General features: G+C 38.7%; 1 protein-coding gene across 1 annotated transcript in view; it reads right to left on the bottom strand.

The window, feature by feature from the left end:
- Positions 1–3,294: 3,294 nt before the first annotated feature.
- Positions 3,295–19,855, bottom strand: part of USP9X (ubiquitin specific peptidase 9 X-linked) — a 255,793-nt gene continuing 239,232 nt past the window's right edge. The window contains exons 40-45 of the mRNA XM_067545137.1: positions 18,145–18,365; positions 15,546–15,634; positions 7,917–8,073; positions 7,329–7,541; positions 6,700–6,795; positions 3,295–5,116 (exon numbers count right to left, since the gene is read on the bottom strand). Of these exons, the coding sequence (XP_067401238.1) occupies positions 4,982–5,116; positions 6,700–6,795; positions 7,329–7,541; positions 7,917–8,073; positions 15,546–15,634; positions 18,145–18,365 (911 nt within the window). The 3' untranslated portion in view covers positions 3,295–4,981. The remainder of the gene's footprint in view (positions 5,117–6,699; positions 6,796–7,328; positions 7,542–7,916; positions 8,074–15,545; positions 15,635–18,144; positions 18,366–19,855) is intronic.

Raw genomic sequence — 19,855 nt, 5'->3', positions numbered from 1 at the left:
TTTATTATTCTATGACAAGGAGATTTTGGATAAGATTTAAGACTTATTTACTTTGCTCTATTTCCATTTTCACGACTCACCATTCTCATTCAGAGACTAAAAATTGGATTTAGTTAGTTCAGAATTTTGTGAGGTTTTGTTCAATAGTGACAAATAATACTGTAATGATTTTCTATGCTAAAGCTCTATTTAATACTAGTTAGAGATTAATTTAGTTTCTATCAAAAATATTTTAAGCACTAGCATTTAAGTCAGCACAATTCTAAGTATAGCCTATAAATTACTGCTGCCAAGCCAGTACTGAACAATGTCTCTTGTGGGAAAGTAAAACAATAGCTATTTGCGGTTTTAAATTTGAGAGTCAGGTGGTCAGTTTAATAGACGGAAACAAGACAACTGACATTTTGGGTACTAACTTTAACAATAGTGTAAAAACTGACAGTGCCAATTAATGGACTAAAACCCTTATTGTGCAGTAGAAAATTTTGCTAGTCCTTACTAAAGGGGAGGCTCAGTGCAGATTAGTGAAATTTACAAAGACAGCAACCCCCGCCTGCTGTTGGGAGGGCCATAATGCCCTGAAGCAGGATGAGGGCATTTATTATGCTCCTCCTTGCCACTCATCATGCTGCTGCAGAAGCTTCAGAGTGGTCCTATTTCATCTGCACAAAGTGGAACCAAGATACTCATCTGAAGAATGGAAACATTTAGGAGGCCATCTCTGCTGCCACCTCTGTGCTTTCCTGCAGCATTCAGATTACTTGTGAGAACAAAGAAAAGCTTGGAGGAGGGTAGCATTGGGGTCTGCCTCTTCCCTGAGCAGAGAACTTGCAGCAGTCATATTTACTTTCACTTTCTTCCTACACAAGTCTTAGTGAAGCATATAGTATTCACAAGATGGTGATTTTTCTAAAGACCTCGTCTTGCTCCAGAGAAAAAGATAGTTTATTCTTCATTTCTGTGACTGTGGGGACAGCAAGAGCCTGAAAGCACCAGAGAAAAGGGAAGCTGGGAGGATGAAGAGCACAGTTAAATGTGCTCTGTTTCAGGGCATTACACAGTGCTGACATGGAACTACATCCTGCTCCAAAGGAAATGAGAGGTCTAAGATAGTGGCTCCATCTCCAGCAGACTCACTTATCTGCGTTTCAGCAAATAGCAATAAAAGAAATATGTTTTCAATGTGGATTTGCAGTTTACCAAAGTGTGGGCTAACAAGGTTTTACTGAAATTAAAAATACTTAGCTACTTAACTACTGCTCTGATTCTTTCCTAGTATCACACTTCTCCCTTTATTTATAAAATTGAAAAACTTTAAATCATAACATTTTTCTAATTTGTTTCTAACAATGCAATGCCAGCATTGCAAACTTTACTGAAACATTTATTTTTATAGGAGTTATTAAAAAAAAGGAAAAAACACCCATACATTATGAATCATTTTACCAGCATGCTTATTGCTGGTGAAGGTCTCAGAGCTAGGAAACCTATTAACAAGAATATAAAAACCAAAGCAAAACCTAAATAAATTAAGTTGCTACAGTGGCCTAATTTCAGCCAATTTAGCTTTGGCAGAGTAGCAAATCTGATTTGCTATGAGTGCAAAGTGTTATCAGGAGGATTTTGGAACAGTAACTGCTCTTCTACAGCATATATACTGAATCATTCACAGCAGGCACAAAAGAATGATTGAGAAAGCATACAGCAGAAACCTCACCTCACTTTCCTTAATTCATCTGTCTCAAAGGTTCAGTTTCACTCTCATCAGTGACCCCACAAAAATGGAATTGGGGAACTGCAGATGTGTCTCAATCTCCACATAAAAATATACTAGTTTATAAATAAAAGTATTTATTTCCCCTCTTAACTGCCAGCCCTGCAAACTCATTCAGAAATCTCAAAGTCAAGCTGGGCTGCTTTCCTTCTTCTGCATCACCCACCACCAGTAATACAAATTCTGCAGGTCAAATTGTGCCCTCACCTTCCCCTGCACACAGGTGTAATTGATTATCTCTGTAATTAGAACTTAATACTCTGATTGATGCATAAGGAGGAATGAGTCCCATCTGCACATAGCTGTGTTGACTTTGCAGTAACAACAGGAAGAAGTGGTAAAAACTTATTTTAGTCACTGACAACAGCAGGAATTAATCTAAATACACAGAGGGAGAATTTCTATTGGGTAAAATGAAGCTTTTTATACATACAATTTTCCGAGTAAAAATCACACAACATTACCTATGAATGTTCAATTTGTACGCATTTAAATGTCAAATTTTCAGGAAAATGAGAAATTGTTTTATTATTTATTGGCTCTTATTTTATGGAAGACCAGAGATTCTCCACTAATTGTTTTAAACAGAAAACATCATCCAGAAATTAGTGGAGGGGAAATTAAACCTTTAGGCACTTTGAGGAAATGTGTGCCATATCAATATTGAGGTATTGGATATAGCCTGAAAATGACCACTGCCATATTGCTGCAACAGTAACATGCATATTAAACTTTTTGCTAGTACATTTGTTACTTAAATTAATACAATTTTAAAACTCTTTTGCCCAGAATGAAGAAAACATTTTCTCCCCCTCATGCTTTTTGCTGTAGCTATCTATTTTGAAAAGCAAACAAGAACATAGGCCAACTTTCTTCAAAGTGACAGATACAGGATAACCTCAATTTGCCACCTGAAAATTGTCACCAGTCACGATTCCCCAATTCAAGGGAGGGGGAGAAAAAAAAAATCAATCTTCAGAAATCTCAAGTTTTACATCTCTACAATCTTTGCACTGTTAAAATTAAACACATTTGGCAAGGCTGAACTAGCACATTACATGTTTTTACCTAAAGAGAAAAAAAATACACTATCATCTCTGAGATAGTGTATTTAACAATAATTACTGGTTCAAATAAATATGAACGATTTCAGCTCTAATATGCAGGCTAATATTTTGAGTTATAACTTCCAGTAAGTATTCCCAAACATATGTGGGAAAACTTCTTCCACATTTAACAAGTTCAGGTAAAATGGTATTATTAAAAAAACATGAAAAACTGAATTAAGTTGTTGAGCACTAGAGAAAACATGGAAGCACAAAAGTGATCATTGCTACATAGAATATTAAAAAAAAAAATCAAATGAATTCATCTCTATATCCCTCCCTTATATTATACTAAATGCATACGAATGCACTTGTGATTATTTTTTTTGTTCATTTCAACACTACAGACCTTCAGTTTGATAAGCAGCTTTGTTTCTATTAACTCAATTGTAAAAAACACCATCAAGCTTGTGCTCATTAAATATATATATGTATATATAAAAACATACAAAAAGTACAAGATAAATCACATTAAGAAACTTTTACAGTGTAATTGTCCTAATCTTTTATTCTTAGTCAAGGGCCAAATTTTTCTGTGCACAAAAATCTTAATGTGACTGTAGTTCCAGAATTCAGCATAGTGCCATTGCACAGAATTAAACTTTCTGTGCAGTCAGTTAAAAAATAAAACAAAAAACAGACACCACAGGACAAAATAGTCTTCTTAAATCAAATTCTATTTGTGAATTCAGCAAAATAATTTCTATAAAATAAAACAGCAAAATATTTAAATAGTATAGGGTGGGCTGTATCTGTTTTGCAGGGGTATTTGGTTTTTAGACAGGTTCCAAAAAAATTACACACATTCAAGTTACCAATTTTCATTTAAATACAGTATTTACTGATGCGTTTCTTGAAGTCTTTAAACAAATGTTTATTCCAGACTAGAGAGATACCTTAGAATTGTATTTGACTAACCAGTAGTTTCTTTTATAATTAAACCCTGCATCTAATGTTAAGATTTCCTGTATAATGGATAAAGAGCTAAGACAATTCTTGCTTTCAAGTAGAATTGTGAATGAGCGGAAAACCAGCAAGTTAATTCGGTGCGGTGGCAAGTACTGTGTGATTTTGTTGACTTCCACTTCACTGGGATGCAGTAGAAGGAAAGTGTTAGAAGTTTATCTAAAAAGCTCTACCAAAGAAACAAAACAAGCACACCAAATACAGTCTATTATGCTCCAGGCATCCTGGCATAGCAAAATTTTTGCATATTTGTTTTAAATTCCTATTACTGAAAACTAAGTGTTTTTATCCCACCCAGAGACAGAACTGTCGAACATTAGATCTGAGGAACATATGTGCAACTGAAAACCACTTGTTTGTCACATTTCCCTCCCCTCCCCATTTTGTATTCTAGATGTAAGAAGAAAAAGCTCTGAGCAATACAGTTGTCACTTTGGGACAACTGCTGTCATGGTTGGTTTCTCCCCCCCAATTGGCTACACTAACCTGGTGTGAAGCCATGCTAAATGTTACAGCATAACTATAGTTTCAAAGTGATTAACCTAATACCAGAATGAAAAAGGCAATGAAAAAAGAATCTAGAAACAATGTTACATCACCAATTTTCCACATCAACCAAATAATTAAAAGGTTACCAGCCATTACGTTGCTCATAGTAAAATCGACTCCAGTGGCAAAGAATTAACATGAAACTATTTGTGTGGTTGACATGGAGAGGCTTTTTCATAAAGGAGTTGATCCAACTGCCACTAGGCAGGCAACAATGGTTGCAGAGCGCAGAGGATATATCAAGAAATTATTTTTTGTTTTCGTAGATCTGTGAGTCTCATCAAGACAAAAAAAAGGTTCTTGCTTAAGAATTAACAGTCAAACATTAATATACTATATACACCTTTGCCATTTACACATTAGCATCAGGCCATTTATTACAAAACACTATACACTTTCCACTGCAGGCGGGTTATATATTGACAGCAATTTTCTGCAGATAAGACAGTGAATAGACTCTCCACTCCATGTTGTTTAGGAATAGTTTTTCTAGTTTTAAATATTAGCCAGACACAGAGAAAGGTTGGACTGTAAGGCCTGGGTGCACAGTCTTGATGGAGCAAGTTAATTGATTATGTGCATTTAACTAATCTTTTGTCTGAGGCGGGGAAACTTCTTCACTGCCTTCATAATTTTCTTGTGCTCGTTGGCCAGTTCGTTGAGGGTTGTTCATATGATGAGCTGCTGGGCCTGTATATGGCTGTCCATGCACATGGTTATTCTGCAAAAGAGTATAAAACATTTTAAAGAGACATTAAGATTGAAATTCTTTTCTAAGCAATTATATTGATTTTTGATTGATAATATTGATTTAAAATATTGAACATACACCATTGAAAAAAATCCCCAAAGCATAGTGAACTGGTTAAGTAATAATACATATTTCAGGATGTTTCTTCATTACTTTGAAGTCTCCTGCTTTTACCTTTTAAATACATTTATGCTGAAGGTAAAAAATAAATTCTGAATTGAAATTACAAAGATTAAGCTATAGTCAACAAATAGTAATTCCAGATTTTACGTTACAGACAATTACATGCAAAACAAAGCAATAAGAAAAAAAGGAGGATGAATGGAATGCTGCCTATGGGACATGTACAGCTTAGTTTAAAATATATACATAGTTCCACCAAAAGATAAAACGTTATGGGAAATTTTTTTTGAAAATAAAACACAAGAAGTTAGCTATAATTGTTCAAACACGCTAATTATTTTAGTGAGCAAAACAAGGTTATAGAAGTGAATAAAATCTGAATCACAGTTATTTTCCCCACACGCTTTGCATCAAAATTAACAAAAAAAAATTTTGGATTAAAAATACACCTACACAACTGTCAAACAAACATTGTGTGTCTATAATGCTTCAGGGTACTACTGTAGGATTTGACCAAGTATAAACCTATTATTGCAATACTAAGGAAAAAAGGGTTGTTTGTATTACAGGGTGAGAAATATCATCTGTTGTGAGAAAGTGAACACATCACACAAATAATGGATTAATCAGTGAGTTTGTGATAAATTGTGGCTTAACTCCAAGGGGATGGAGAAGTCTACATCACTTACCAACTGCTCTGCTGAGTAAGGAAAGCAAGATGAAGGGAAAATGGGTTTGGGCAGGAGAGGAAATTAAATAAGCAGATTCAGAATATGTAAAATTATTTGGAGAAAAGTAGGGAAATAAAAACGGCAGTTAACTCTGGGACCAACTAATTTAGGTATTGCCAGCACAATAAATCTAAGTATGATTTCTTTCAGATCTAGCTTTCCATTTAAATAGATACTAACAAAATAGTCACTTAATCCTAAAACAGATTTAAATTTTATATGCACTTTAACTTTGGATATCAAATGTTCACAGAACACATTATATATGGGACAGAGAAATTTTTAAATAATTACTAAAATCTAAAAATTTACTATTGTAAGGTTGGAGTCTATCATTGAAATCAATGGTGCAATTCACAGAGTACGGTACTAATAATGAAAAAAGCACAGCAGAATCAAACCCTTCAGTATTTCAGTATGCATTTGCCAGGGGATGACAATCAGCGTATGTGCTTTAAGTATGAACGATAAATATCTGTTATGGAAATATTTGGTGTTTTATGTGAAATTCTGATGGTGAAATTGCTTTTAAGTAAATGGTGCTGAATGTTCATCCTTATGATCATTCTAGAAGTGTGAGATTTAAACTATTACATGCTGCTTGTTAAATATTTATTAAAGAATAAGTTAGCATGAACGCTAAAACAAAAAGTTAGATTTTAGATCTTTGAAGGGAAAGTGAAACGCTGCACTGTTTACCTGTTGATACTGGGAACCAGGTGAATGAGGATACAATGGGGCATCTTCTGGTGGAGAGGACTCATGTTCATCTGGAGCATCTGGGTCATCTGGTTCCTAAAATTAACATACAGTAAAATATTACTTTTCAAGTCAAATCCCATTTCATCCTTAAACTGTAATCTCTCTGTTCTTGGGAGACCAAGATGCTCCCCTCCCACAGACAACATTAAGTCGCAGCTTGCTTAATATCAGATAAAAGTCTTACTTTTGATATAATTGATCAGATATCGCCTTGTCTCTACCTAGAATTGAATGTCACCATTCTAGTTCAATTTGGGTTATTTTTCCAACTTTGGAATCTGTTAATGCCACTATAAACAGTAAGCAGAGTGAGAGAAGGATTACTCACAAACCCATCAGCACTATAACAGCTGGATGTCAGTGGAAATGATTGTTTATTTTAGACAGTTTCATACTAGCAAATCAAGTCACAGTACTTCAAACTGCTTACTTCTGAAACCAGCAGAAACTGGGAACAATCTGCTGCCCAGCTCACTGTTGCCACTACTGAGGAACAAAGGATTTTGAACACTTAATGCAGTACATTTTATTTAACTTCCCATTTGCTGTGAAGTCTAATTCTTTACCTCCTCCGGGCAGAGTTCACAAGCCTTTGCAAGGGTCATTCTAGCACTGTGTGATCTCTCCAAGAAGTAACCATTTGATGTTTCATTGCTCTGCACTGGGGGAGACCAATTATTATATGTGTATTGTGGATTTCCAGTATATGGCCTCCGCTCAAGCTCATCTCCAAGCCATTCTACTGCCCAGGTCCATTTTCTCTTCAAATCTCCATTGCTCTGCAGAAATAGGAAATTAACAGTTCAGAATCCTTTTTTTATTCTTCAAACATCCACCTTCTGGAAAAACAGGTTACCATCTTCAAGCTAGACCACTGTTTAAATAGAAGTTCTTTTTACTGAGTACATACGCTTCTGGGGAAAAAAGTAACTTGGTGAGTTTGGAGCAGCTGCTACACAAGCATTAATGTAGTTGTATGAATGAAGTTTAGCTGAATCCCTCCCTCCCAATTCCTTCTTCTGATCTTTTGACAAAGAAAATTCCAAATGAGTTTTAGTTAGAGGAAGAGGGCAATTTACTGTGTTGTAATTTGCTTAACTTACTTTATGTCTAGAATTTTAAAATAATAATGAAGTCAAAATGGAAGGTATCACCTGTAAGATTTGGTAGGCTACAGGACAGTTGCTGAAAAGAGCTACCATGCACTTTATACACTGGTAAGCTCTTTTCTGATAATGGTTCTTAGAGCGCTGAATGGTGTCAAATAGCCCATCCCTGTCGTCTGGGATTCCTTTAAGTGCATTGTGAATCCTGCAAAAAACAAAAACAAAAACACATTCATAATTTGTGTCCTCAAAGTTGTTCATTGTTACATATTATAAACAGTGACTGGAATTACACCTCAATTACACTGTAATTATAAAAGTTAATATTCTGATTACAGGATTTTTTAGTAGACATGTTCATCAAAAAGCATTACATTGTAATTACTCTGAAGTTATATATTAATTGTGAATCTAAAAGGGTTAAGTAACAGTTCAGTTATATATGTGATCTCCTGGGTATATGAAATAAGAGTAATCTCAGATATCAAGAAAGCATAATCAAAATATAATTGTGGCTACAGCAATAAGTGTAACCCATCAATCATTAGTTCTTGATCAAGAGAATTAAAACAAATCCTTTCCATAAATATCTATCACCCACTGTAATGTTAGAATATAGTTAAAACTTAAGAATGGTTGCATACTTTACAGTAAATATTGTTTGAGATATTTTCATCAATGTGGATCCTGCTACAGGTACACATGGTGCCTCATGCATGTGAGGCTGGAGTCTTCTGCACACCAGTGTCTGGTGGGGCCGTGCATGCGCACCATGCCTCTTCGTGTTCCTGTACGAGGGCATAAAGGGCAGAGCATCCGCAACTGTCCCTCAGTTCCCTCACCAATTCAGACTCCCATATGCTGAGGACTCAGAAAAAGTGAATATGGTGGAGGGGTTGTGAGATCCACACTGACATCATCTCAAAGAACCACAGTTACCATAGGGTAAAAGTAACCATTTTTTGAGTTTGTGTCAGTGTGGATCCCACTGTAAGGGACTAGCAAGCAGTGTCTCTTCTGGAAGTGGGGTGGGGCACTTTCAGTTGATTTAGTTGAACAGCAATTGTAGCACTGTTGTCCCCAACTTGGCATCTGACCTGGCTACTAAGTCAATGTTCGACTAAGATCAGTGGGTTAACTACAGGTTACTTACTGCCCTACAAAATTGAGATATAGGTGAATTTCTGAAGCATGGCGAAGATGTGCTTGTGCCCTGTTGGAGTGTCTTAACATTTGGAGGGAGAAGTTCACTGTTCATCTGATACCAGATTAAGATGCAAGGAGTGATCCATTTAGATATCCTCTGGGACAAAACAGCCTGATATGGCCACCAAAAGACAAGAGTGTAAAAGGTTTAGTTATACCCACATAATGGATGACTGCCCTAGAAATATCCTGAGTATGCAGTTTTTCTCCTGGTGCAGAATGGGGTTTGGAAAACAAGTTAACTGATGATTTGAGTGGAATTCTGAGACCACCTTAAGGATGAACAGATGAGGTCTCAGTATGACCATTTCGCTGTGAAATGTCATGCAGAGATTCAGCCACAAAGGCTCGGCGCTCACTGATTCTCATACCCAAGGTGATGGGACCCAGAAAGACCATCTTCAGAGTAAAATAGTATAGGGAGCATCCTGAGAGGAGCTCAAAAGGGAAGCACCATAAGATTTAGGAATAGGATGTTTCCGTCTCACACAAGAGTTGGTTCTCTAGCAGGGGCTAAGTATGTAATAGGTCTTTGTCTCACAACCAACTGTATTGAAGATCCACAATCAAAGACAACTGTACAGGTGAATGACCAGCTAAAATTGCTGCAAAGTGGCCCATGATAGAGCTAAATGAAAGGCCAGAATGTTTTAAATGCAGTATGTAGTAAGATCTTTGGTATCTAAGTTTCTACTGGGACTGATTTGTTCTGGGCTGCCCAGATGGAGAACCTCCTTTCATTTTGCAGAACTGGGCCTTCTTGTATGTTGCTCACAGCTCTCTAAAAGAATTTCCTGCATCTGAAAGGAGCAGTCTCCATCAATGGATCTCAACCAGCCAACATCCAGGCTGCTAGATGCAGAGTATGATTATTATTCTGTGATATGTCTGACAGAGAAATAGGAGGCCGAGTGAACATCTGTAGCGGGTCTCTCACCCAAAACTACCTTAGCCAATAAGATGCCGTGAGGATAAGTGTGGCTTTGACCCATCTGATCTTACATATTACTCTGGGGAACTGGCATAAGTGAGGCTACAGTTCAACAGTCTCTCCCAAAGCAAAAGTTGGATATTTGGTGGTTTCCCTCGTGGTGTGTAATATGTCTTTTGCGGGACCCCCACTTTGAAATATCTGCTCTATGATGGAGCTCTGCAGCAACTACTCGTAAATGATGAGGGACGGTCTGCTTAAGAAGTCCACTAGGCTGTTACTGACTCCTGAGAGGTGAAGAGCCACTGGGGTTATCGTGTATTGCTGACACAAATCATAACACAATCACTCCCTGGGATGGGGGTAATAAGCACACACTGGCATGTTTATGTAGACTACTGCAGATCTCTTGCCTTTTATGCAGAATTTCATGTCACCCTACGGCAAGGTGCCTTCTATCTCAGATTATCCAGGTGACACCCCCTCCCGCCCAGCCTGTCTCTGACACATTTGTGATTAGTGTCATGGTTGTAGGGGAGGCAGAAAAGGGTATTCCACATGTTTTTGTTACCTAGCCACCAATTCACCTCTGAGATGACTTGAGGTGCAACAATGACCAGTTTCTTCATTTGGTGTATCTCTGGGGAATAGACTGACCTCAGAGTTGTAAGGGTCGCAGGTGAAGTCTGGCAAGTGGTGTCAGATAAATGCCATGTTGACATTTGGCTTAATAATCTGAGTCAGGTCTGCACTGCCATGGTTGGATTAGATTTTATTCCATTCGGTAGTGATTGCAAAGAGAATAATTTGTCCGGGGGGGGGGGGGGATTGCTCTCATGTGATGGAGTAAGGGACAATTTTAGTTCACCAGGAGGTCTAGCTGGGTGAAAAGAGAGAAGGTAATTTTCAGGCCTGCTGCTCTTTTGCCAGAATCCACCTTTGATCAGCCAATCATTCTCGGGAAGGGTAGACATAGATGCTCCTTTCTCCTCAGATGGGATGCCACAACAGCAGACGCTTTGCGAACACGGTGTGTGCTGTGGAGAATACAAATACCAATACTTTGTATTGATAATGACTGGACTCCACTGTGGGCTAGGTGGATGGCTATGTGGAAGTATACATCCTGTAGGCTGAAAGCCAAAAATCAGTCTTGAGTCTGAAAGGATGGAATGATGGAGGCAATTATTATGAATCTGAGATGGTATATATATTTGTTCAGAATTCTTAGATCTATGCTAGAATGAAGACACCTGTCTTTTCTGGAATGAGGAAATATCAGGACTAGACGCCTTTTCCCCTGTATTCTTGTGAGACCTATTCTGTGGCTCTTAGATGAGGTTACAAGACTAATTCTGTTTGCAGAAGGCTTGTGAGAAGGGTCCCTGAAGACGGATGGGGAAGTAGGATAGGTGGGGGGTAAGGACTGGAACTGGATGGATTAGTCATGGGCAATGATGTCTAGCACCCATCTGTCTACTTTAATTGCAGGCTAGACCTATTGGAAGGAGGTAAAGTTGGCTTCCAGAGGTAATGATTGGCTCTTGACAGGCATCAGTGTTGCTCTCAACACTTGAGTCAAACCTAACAGCAGGTATAGCGTGTTACAGAGAAGGAGAGTGGGTATCTCCAGGAGTACCAAGGCATTTTTCTGAGAGTGTTTTCAGGTTGCCTACTTTGGGAGTAGGAGGGTGGTTCTCTGTTTCAGTTGTGATCAGGCTTGTATATATCCCTAAAGACCGTACTGTGGCCCTAGAGTACTTGAATGAGTGGAGCCCCACATCTGACTACCAAAGAGCTCCATTCCCTCAAATGGCAGCTCCTCTATTGTGCATTGCACCCTCTTAGGAATACGTAATGCTTGCAATCAGGAGGCCCTTTGCATGATATGGCCAGGGTCACTAGCCTAGCAGCCATTTCCAAGGCATCCATGACTGTTTGTAACCTACCAACCATTTGGCCCTCCTTTATAAAGTCCTTGAGGTCCTCCATGCTGCCCTGTGGGACTCTGGTTAGGAAAGGGACCGCTCTGTCGCAAGTAAGGGAACTGTATTTCACAAACTGAGCTTGACAGCTCACCAAGGGAAGCTGTAAGGAGGCAGAGGAATAGGGTTTACACCCAAAAAGAACCAGCTTTTTAGGGTCTCTCTTTCGGGGTACATTTTGTAAATATGGACTTTTTTTGTACCACTGAAATCACTAAGATCCTGGGTTAGGATGGACACAAAATTATTCAAAGCCCTTATCTGGTACTTAGTCTATCTTTTCAATCTTTTTGGCTGTAGGAGGAAGAGTTACTGGAGCCTGCCAGAGTCCCTTTGAAAGCTCAAGTATTCCCTTGTTAATGGGGAGAAATATCCTGGCTGGGATTGAAAAATTCAGGATGTCAAAAAGTTTATGAGACTTCTTCTGGATTACCAAGATTTCAATGTCCAGGGTCTCTGCAATTTGAGCCAGTAGCTCCTTGTATGCTTTGAAATCATTTAATACTGGTGCTGCCACATCCAGGGATAATAATGATTCCTTAGGGGGTGAAGGAGGTTGTTGGTGTTCCTCCAGTACTACATAGATTTGTCCATGATGAACATCCCCTTGGCCTGGCTCCAGCATGGGAGGTCTAGATAGCAATTACAGTGGAAGCGAAATCTCCTTCCCCTCTGTAATAGAAAGATCTGCTTTGAGAGATGGGTGAAGGTGATCCCAGTACAGCCAAGGTAGTATACTGTATTGTTATTAGCCCATTTAAGGTTGGCCTGCCCATTGCCACACATTGAGCTTGTGATGGGTTCCAAGAAGGGAGCCTCCATTACCTTCTGCAGAGTCCCCTCATGATCATAGGGGAGATGGATCTCTGCTGAATGCTGGCAAGAAAAAATGGCTCAGTGAAGGTGATAAAGAGCACATCTCTTCAAGTGGCAGTCCTGTAGCCTGGGGTGATCTTGGTAGCAGGGGTGTCAGTGCCAATCTCTACACAGAGGACATCTCAGGTGGAGATGTAGACTCTTGCCAGTATATACCTCTGGGTTCTACCACCAGTGCTCATGACAGTGCCTAGAAGACTGAGAACATTGTGGCTGATAAAATGCCAGGTCTTTCCTGAGCCATGCTAGTTGTTGAGCACTGGTATGGTATGTGGCTTTTCTCAAGGCAAAACAGTCCGTAGCTGTACCCACTAGTGAGTGGAATAAGGCCATCACAGAATAGGCAGGACTCAAAGCTGAGGGAATTTTTAGTTTGCCTTGAGATGTGGCAGTTGGTGCAAAAGGCCTAGACCCTTTGTACAGGAAGGTTGTCATCGTCTTGTTTTTTTGTTTTGTTTTTTTTTTTGAAGTGGTTCAATTGAAAGCAGTCCACTTGTTAGTTGAAAAACATTCTTCAGATACATCACTGAAACCGAACGGCAGTAAACACTAATAAGTAGCAGGGTGGACATAGGCGATAAGAAGAACTGAGAGATGGCTGTGGTCACTTCACTCTATATGCCCTCATAAGGGAGCATGAGGTGGGCAGAGACCCAATGGACTCTGCTACTCAAAACACTGATATCACATGCATGAGGTGCATGCACACGTACAGTAAGATCCACAGTATACATACTTGAAAAATCCTAGTTCAACTCATTTTCAAATGCTGAAAATCCAGCATCTGGAGACTCTACATATGAAAAGCAGTAACACTGTTCAGAATCCCAAACCTGCACTGCACTTTTGCAGAGATTTAATGTTGAGTCTTATTAAATTGTTCCTCCAGTGCTACCTAGATTTGTCTATGATGAACATCACCTGGACCTGGCTCCAGCATGGGAGGTCTAGGTAGCAATTACAGTGGGAGCGAGATCTCCTTCCCCTCTGTAATAAGGGAGAAAGAGATCTGATTTGAGAGACGTGTGAAGGTGATCCCAGTACAGCCAAGATGGTATACTGTATTGTTACTAGATTGTTCCATCTCCAAGAGTGTTCCTTAAGCTAAAGACTATGTGAACTTTATACATCTAAGCTGAGTTGGATATGCAAATACTGACACACCATATAGGGGTTCAGAATCTAGGGAATGTTTACACTGCATCTGGGAATGAGCCTCCCAGTCTGCATAGATAGATTTGTGATAGCTTGGCTCCAGCTAGTATGCTAAAAATAGCAACATGGATGATGTGGCTTGGGTGACATCTGAGGCTCTCAAGCCCATGCCACACTCCGGGTCTAAAGCTCAGGCGGCTAGCCCAAGCCTGCATTGGTGCCATAATGTCCAAACTGCTATTTTTAGTGTGCTAGCTCGAGCTGAGCTAGCACAATTCTGTCTTCATGGGCTGGGAGCCATGCTCCCCTTTGTACTGTAGGCATATCCTGGAAGATTTGTTGGGAGCAACTTCCTCCCATGATGTAAATGAAAACTTAAAGCAAATTTAAAAATAAATCAGTCCCTAAGCTTTGAATCACAGCAAGCCACACCCCCGTCTTCTCAGAGAAGGTCTTCAGGGGAATGTCCAGGTAGCAGGTGAAACCATAAAGTCCAGTCCAATTCTAAAGTGAATGACTTAAGGGTCCCCTTACATATTCTCATCATTACAGTCCATTTTCATTGAAATACTGTTTAAATTATTAACTAACATCTAACTACTCTCATATTTCCACACAAACTATCAAACAGTGGCTGTATTTCAAAACATGGCCAACTACCACGTTTATTCCAAGTTTTACCCCCTTTCGTGATACAGTGTATGTATGTTTTATTTCAGGCTGCAAGCTCTGAGGCATGGACAGTCCCTTCTTTTATGTTTGTACAGTGCTTTAAGATTGTGAGGCTACCACAACCCCCCCCCCCCCCCCCCGCCCCAGTAATTCAACATTTATAAAGTTTCAAAGAGAAAAAATTTAAGAGACAATTGACTATTTTTATTGGTCAATTTTAATTTTTAAAAGTCCTTATTCTCCCAACTGATGAGAACAATGTTTCAAATTGGTTTGAATACTTGATACTCTTGGAGACAACATTCTATTAAAATGTGACCTAATGTAGAATGTTTAACTGTCTTTGAAAACTGCAATTCTCGCAACTGCATATGTGTCAAAGGTAATAGTCCTATCCACATATCAATGTGTCATGACAAATAACACCACTGTTAACACAGTATACTCCTCTTTAATGGAACCACCACTTTAATGCAATATTTCCAAGGAAGCACTCTAGCCTAATGATACTGAGTATCAATAACTGCCGCTTAACAGGAATATTAGTAAAGGTTCCACTTTTATAGAGATGCATTCAATTGGTGCAAAGTGGCTGAGTAGCATTTTGCCAGTTGTGAAATTCTTAGCTTAAGTTTTAAATACAGAAGTTGCCTAATTGAAAAGCAGAGATAAAAATGAATATGAATATAAGTTGTCCTTGTCTTTTGATCAGTAGAATAAGTCTTTTCAGACTTTTTAAGTCCATTTCTCTTTATCAGCAAGCCATTTAATTGGGAAAAGAAGCTATCCAACGGGAGTCCCAAATTACAAAAAGATAGCATACTACTGTACAATGGAAAAAATAATACTAACCTGTGGGTTTGCCAAGAGTCCTCAATTAACAGGATTTGCAAAAGTAGATCCAAGTAAGGTCGAAGTTCATAGGTGTATGAATATGCAACCTTAAAAAGTGAAAATGAAGTGAAAATTATGTCTGAGAAAAAAGTGTTTCTTAAAACGTGATGTTGTAAAAAAGCTAATTGCATGAGTTTGAGATGGTTACAAAATTTTTATGTTCTGAGTACTCAATTCTGCTTCTCTGGAGCTCTCAGACAGTATTTTCACTCTTAGGCCTTTGCTTCTCGAGGATGAGTTTGGTAAAACTCCCTCAAGCTCTTGGGAATTTTGATCCAGGGGATGGTGGTAGCAAGGGCTGCATAAAATATGAACCAAGCTCCTTATTGGCTGTTGCACACAACCTCCCCCCTATTGCAAGATAAAAATTTTGACATTTCAGCCAGTTACCCTCAGTTGTGTAGCAGGTGAATCTCCTGAGGTGACAAACCAACCAAAGAGATTTAAAAAGAAAACAAATTGACTCAAAAATGAAACTAAGACAAAAGAACACCTCAAAACATGTAAAACCCAAACTCAGAGGGGAGGAAGGTGAGTGAGTGAATCCTGTGTGAAAAATATATCTTTAGAGAAACAGAACAAGTAAATACTTTCTATTACAATTCTTGTTTCTGGAGAGTAACAGCATAAAGGCTATCCCAAAAGAAAAAGTAAACTGCAAAGTGCTGCAATAAGCAGTAAGTTTAATGTCATTTTTTTTTTTTTTTTTAAAAGATACCCAACTGGACACTCCATCCTGTAAAAGGAACATAAATGTCACGTGGAATAAAACTAGTTCAACTTAAAATAAGGGACAACCAAAGGTAAAACAAAATTTCTATTAGGGTGGGAAAATGTGATCTTCCTTACCGAGAAAAGTTTCTAGATTAGAGAATGAAATCCAAAACCAGATCCCCTCCTAAAGACTGAATCCAAATAAATACGCTTTGTGAACGTGTGTAAAGAGGACTATGCAGCTGCTTTGCATACTTTTGCAAGAAAGACTTGTCAGATAGGCAGTGGTCATAGCGTTGGCTCTAACCAAGGGAGCCTTGACATAGCTTTTCATCTTCATGCCAGTCAAGTCATTATGGAGGTACCTGGTAGCAACTTCATCCTTAGGGTTGTGTTCTAAAACAGGCTTAAAATAGGGAATAATTTCCCGTTTTTCTTTAAAAGCAGGTGACCCAAATGGTGTGAAATGTCACAATGGGTTAGTTTGTACACCCTTGAATTGTGTGTGCAGATTTTGTTTAGTTTCTCTTCATGCATTTTTAAAAGGAAGTCTGAAGTTGTGTTCTGGCTAAAAATTTTCCTTGGCAGTTCTAAATTTTCATTGTTGAAAACAGACCAGGCTTTTTAAGATCTACCTACAAAGAACTTGTCAGAGAAGCGGGTTTGAGAAGAGTCAGTGCAAAGAGGAAAGGTTTGTTAAGTGTTAGATTTAAGGTCATTTTTAGCCATTATTCACACTAAAACTGGAAATTTATGTACTGTGCATGCAAGCCTGGTTAATGGAAAGGACCCAGATCACACAAGCCCAGTTGGTTGATGGGAGGGGCCTGGCACATGCAAGTATGACTGGTTGAAAGGGGTACACGTACCCTTTAGTCATCCTTTATTAAACTACTATACCGAACAACCGTAATCAATAGTGTTGTGGAAAAAATCTGATAAAAGGGTGAATGCAGAAAGGTGAAACAGGGCACAGTTAATGCTGTGGTCCATGGTCTGTGGTGCATGATAGTTGTGGTAAAGGTAAGGTGGGTACTTGTGAGTAGAGTCTATGTATCATAAGGGGGCTTAACTTCCGTTTCTTTGCTTGTGTGTTTGGATCAGGCATACTGAGTGTGTAGGAACCCTGACTGCTTCACAATGGAGTTTATGTATTAATAACAAAAAAAAGATGCATGATACCTATTTAGAGACAGTTATTTTAGTAATGCTACTGCCCAGTGAATTGCTGCCAAAGGAAACTAAGTAGGGTGGACTTTCTAAGGGTTTTAGTCCACTTCAAATAATCTCCCCCCCAAGACTTTTTGGCATTAAGCACGTACAGAATGTTCTCACTAGGATGGGCATGCCAGCTAAAAAGCACAGCACTGAGCAAATGGCCAGTAAGAATGCTAAATGTAAGTGCCTAACTGGTGACCTGAAGTTTTGTAACATACTGGCTGAAAACAAAAAAGTATACTTGAAGAGATGAATCAATGAAACTGCAGCACCAGGAGCTTCTTTGCTGACTGTGGCTAGGAGGGAACTAGCTGGAATGCTGAAGGAGATGTGCTTATAATTTGTGGGTGGTGACACACAGGCCAGTTTGGTCTGGTTGTGCTATACCCTGCAATCATTGCCCTTAGGGCAACTAAGTCATAGGATGTGAGGGAACTCTACCAGTATTGCAATATGAAGTCCCAAGAGTGAGAATCCTGGCAGAAGGGATCTAAAGAGAAGTTTATTTATCACATATCTGTGCAATTTCTCACATGGATATCACATCTCCCTGTATGGCATATTTTTACACTTACATATGCACAAACGTATCCTGTCTGCTTCCCTAATTTTTATTTTATTTTACCTGCCAGAGAAGTTCACTTAGGACAGTAGAAGAGAACTGAGGATTTTCCCAACAGCAGAAACGAAGCAATTTGATGGTCTCTTCTGAGTTGCTGCAGTCTTCAATTATTTTCTTCACATAGCTAGTTCGCACAAACAAAATGTCTGCCACGTTCTGCTGAAGTGCCATTATAGGTTGCGATAAATTAGGATCACCATAAGGGTTTGAAAGTGGAGGATTACCTGGAATAAACAGTTAATATTGATGAAACAGTACTTACATACCTTTTAATATAAATGAATATATATTTAAACTTCTGGGAATAACAAATGAAAGACACAGTTCTCTGGTATGAAGAACTAGATTCTCTGACACTGAGGCAAGGAACTTGTGATCTGAGTGGACTACCTTTTCTCTCATGGGTCATGACCACAGTTGAGGTCAGTGAAAACACTGGAGCTCCTTTAGTATATAAGAAGGACCTGTTGGAAGGGACTTGTCCACAGTGAGGGCCCTTCAATTTTGGAATATGCCCATTGTCCCACTTCTCTAAAACAGCCCAAATCTGTTTAACTTTAGGATATGCTACAAAGTTCATTTACTTGGCCAGGCAAATGTGTGTGTGGTGATTCGGACACATATGGATTTGGGGTAGAGGAGCAGGGGAGTCTCACAGACTCTAAGGTCAGAAGGGACAAATATGATCATTTAGTCTGACCTCCTGGCACAACGCAGGTCACAGAACCTCACCCATCCACCCCTGTAATAGACCCGTAACCTATGACTGAGTTATTAAAGTCCTCAAAATTCATGGTTTAAAGACTAAGGTACAGAGAATCCACCAGCAAGTGAGCCGTGCCCCATGCTACAGAGTAAGGTGAAAAACACTGATGAAAAAGATTAGAGGGCTGTGCAGAAACTGAAGTTGGGGAATTTAGTTCTGTGGACTTATTTCTTTTGTATAAAGAAAAGTCGTTGCTTTGCTCCTGGTGTTTTGGTTTTAGTTGGATTATACTTTTAGTTATCCTTCAAAGTTGCCTAGAGCCTGAGTTAGGTTTTTATTTCAGCATATAAATATAAAAAGAAAACCTATCAAAATGACTGACCTATGGCTGTCAACTATGTACTACTATTGACAATGAACAGCATACAAAACCATGGTTTCTAAGTACAACATTATGAACAGTGAACAATGTATAACTTTTAAAACTACTTTAACACTGCAAAGATTTATTAAATATAAAAATTACTTCAAAAATGAATACACTGAAACCAAAACCAATTAAGCCAAATCATACCAGGCTTCTGAAGCCTATTGCAGCAAAGTTAATTTTTAGTTAAATTCTCATCAGATATATCAGTTCTACTCCACTAATTTTAATGAGAAGAATTTGGCCCACAGTCTCTATAAACTAAAACAACAAATTGCAATAGGTTTGATTTGAATAGATCCTCTATACCTTCCTAATTGTGTTCTTTCAAAAGGTCTAAATATGCTTAATGGAGAATGATTTGTAGTTTTAGTGAGTTTCCTAATCAAGATAGGATTTGCCCACTGCAGAATCAGGAAAATTTTTATTGAAAAATAAAAACACCCCTGCTAAATATAATATATAATAAACCCTAAGGACTACTTCATAGAATCATAGAAGATTAGGGTTGGAAGGGACCTCAGGAGGTCATCTAGTCCAACCCCCCGCTTCAAGCAGGACCAACCCCAACTAAATCATCC

The sequence above is a fragment of the Emydura macquarii genome, unplaced genomic scaffold (assembly GCF_026122565.2).
Source record: "Emydura macquarii macquarii isolate MOO-44397 ecotype Brisbane River unplaced genomic scaffold, CSIRO-AGI_Emac_v2 contig_1043, whole genome shotgun sequence".
NCBI lineage: Eukaryota > Metazoa > Chordata > Testudines > Chelidae > Emydura > Emydura macquarii.
Note: the sequence above shows the minus strand (reverse complement) of the source record. Positions and strands in the feature narration are given on the sequence as shown.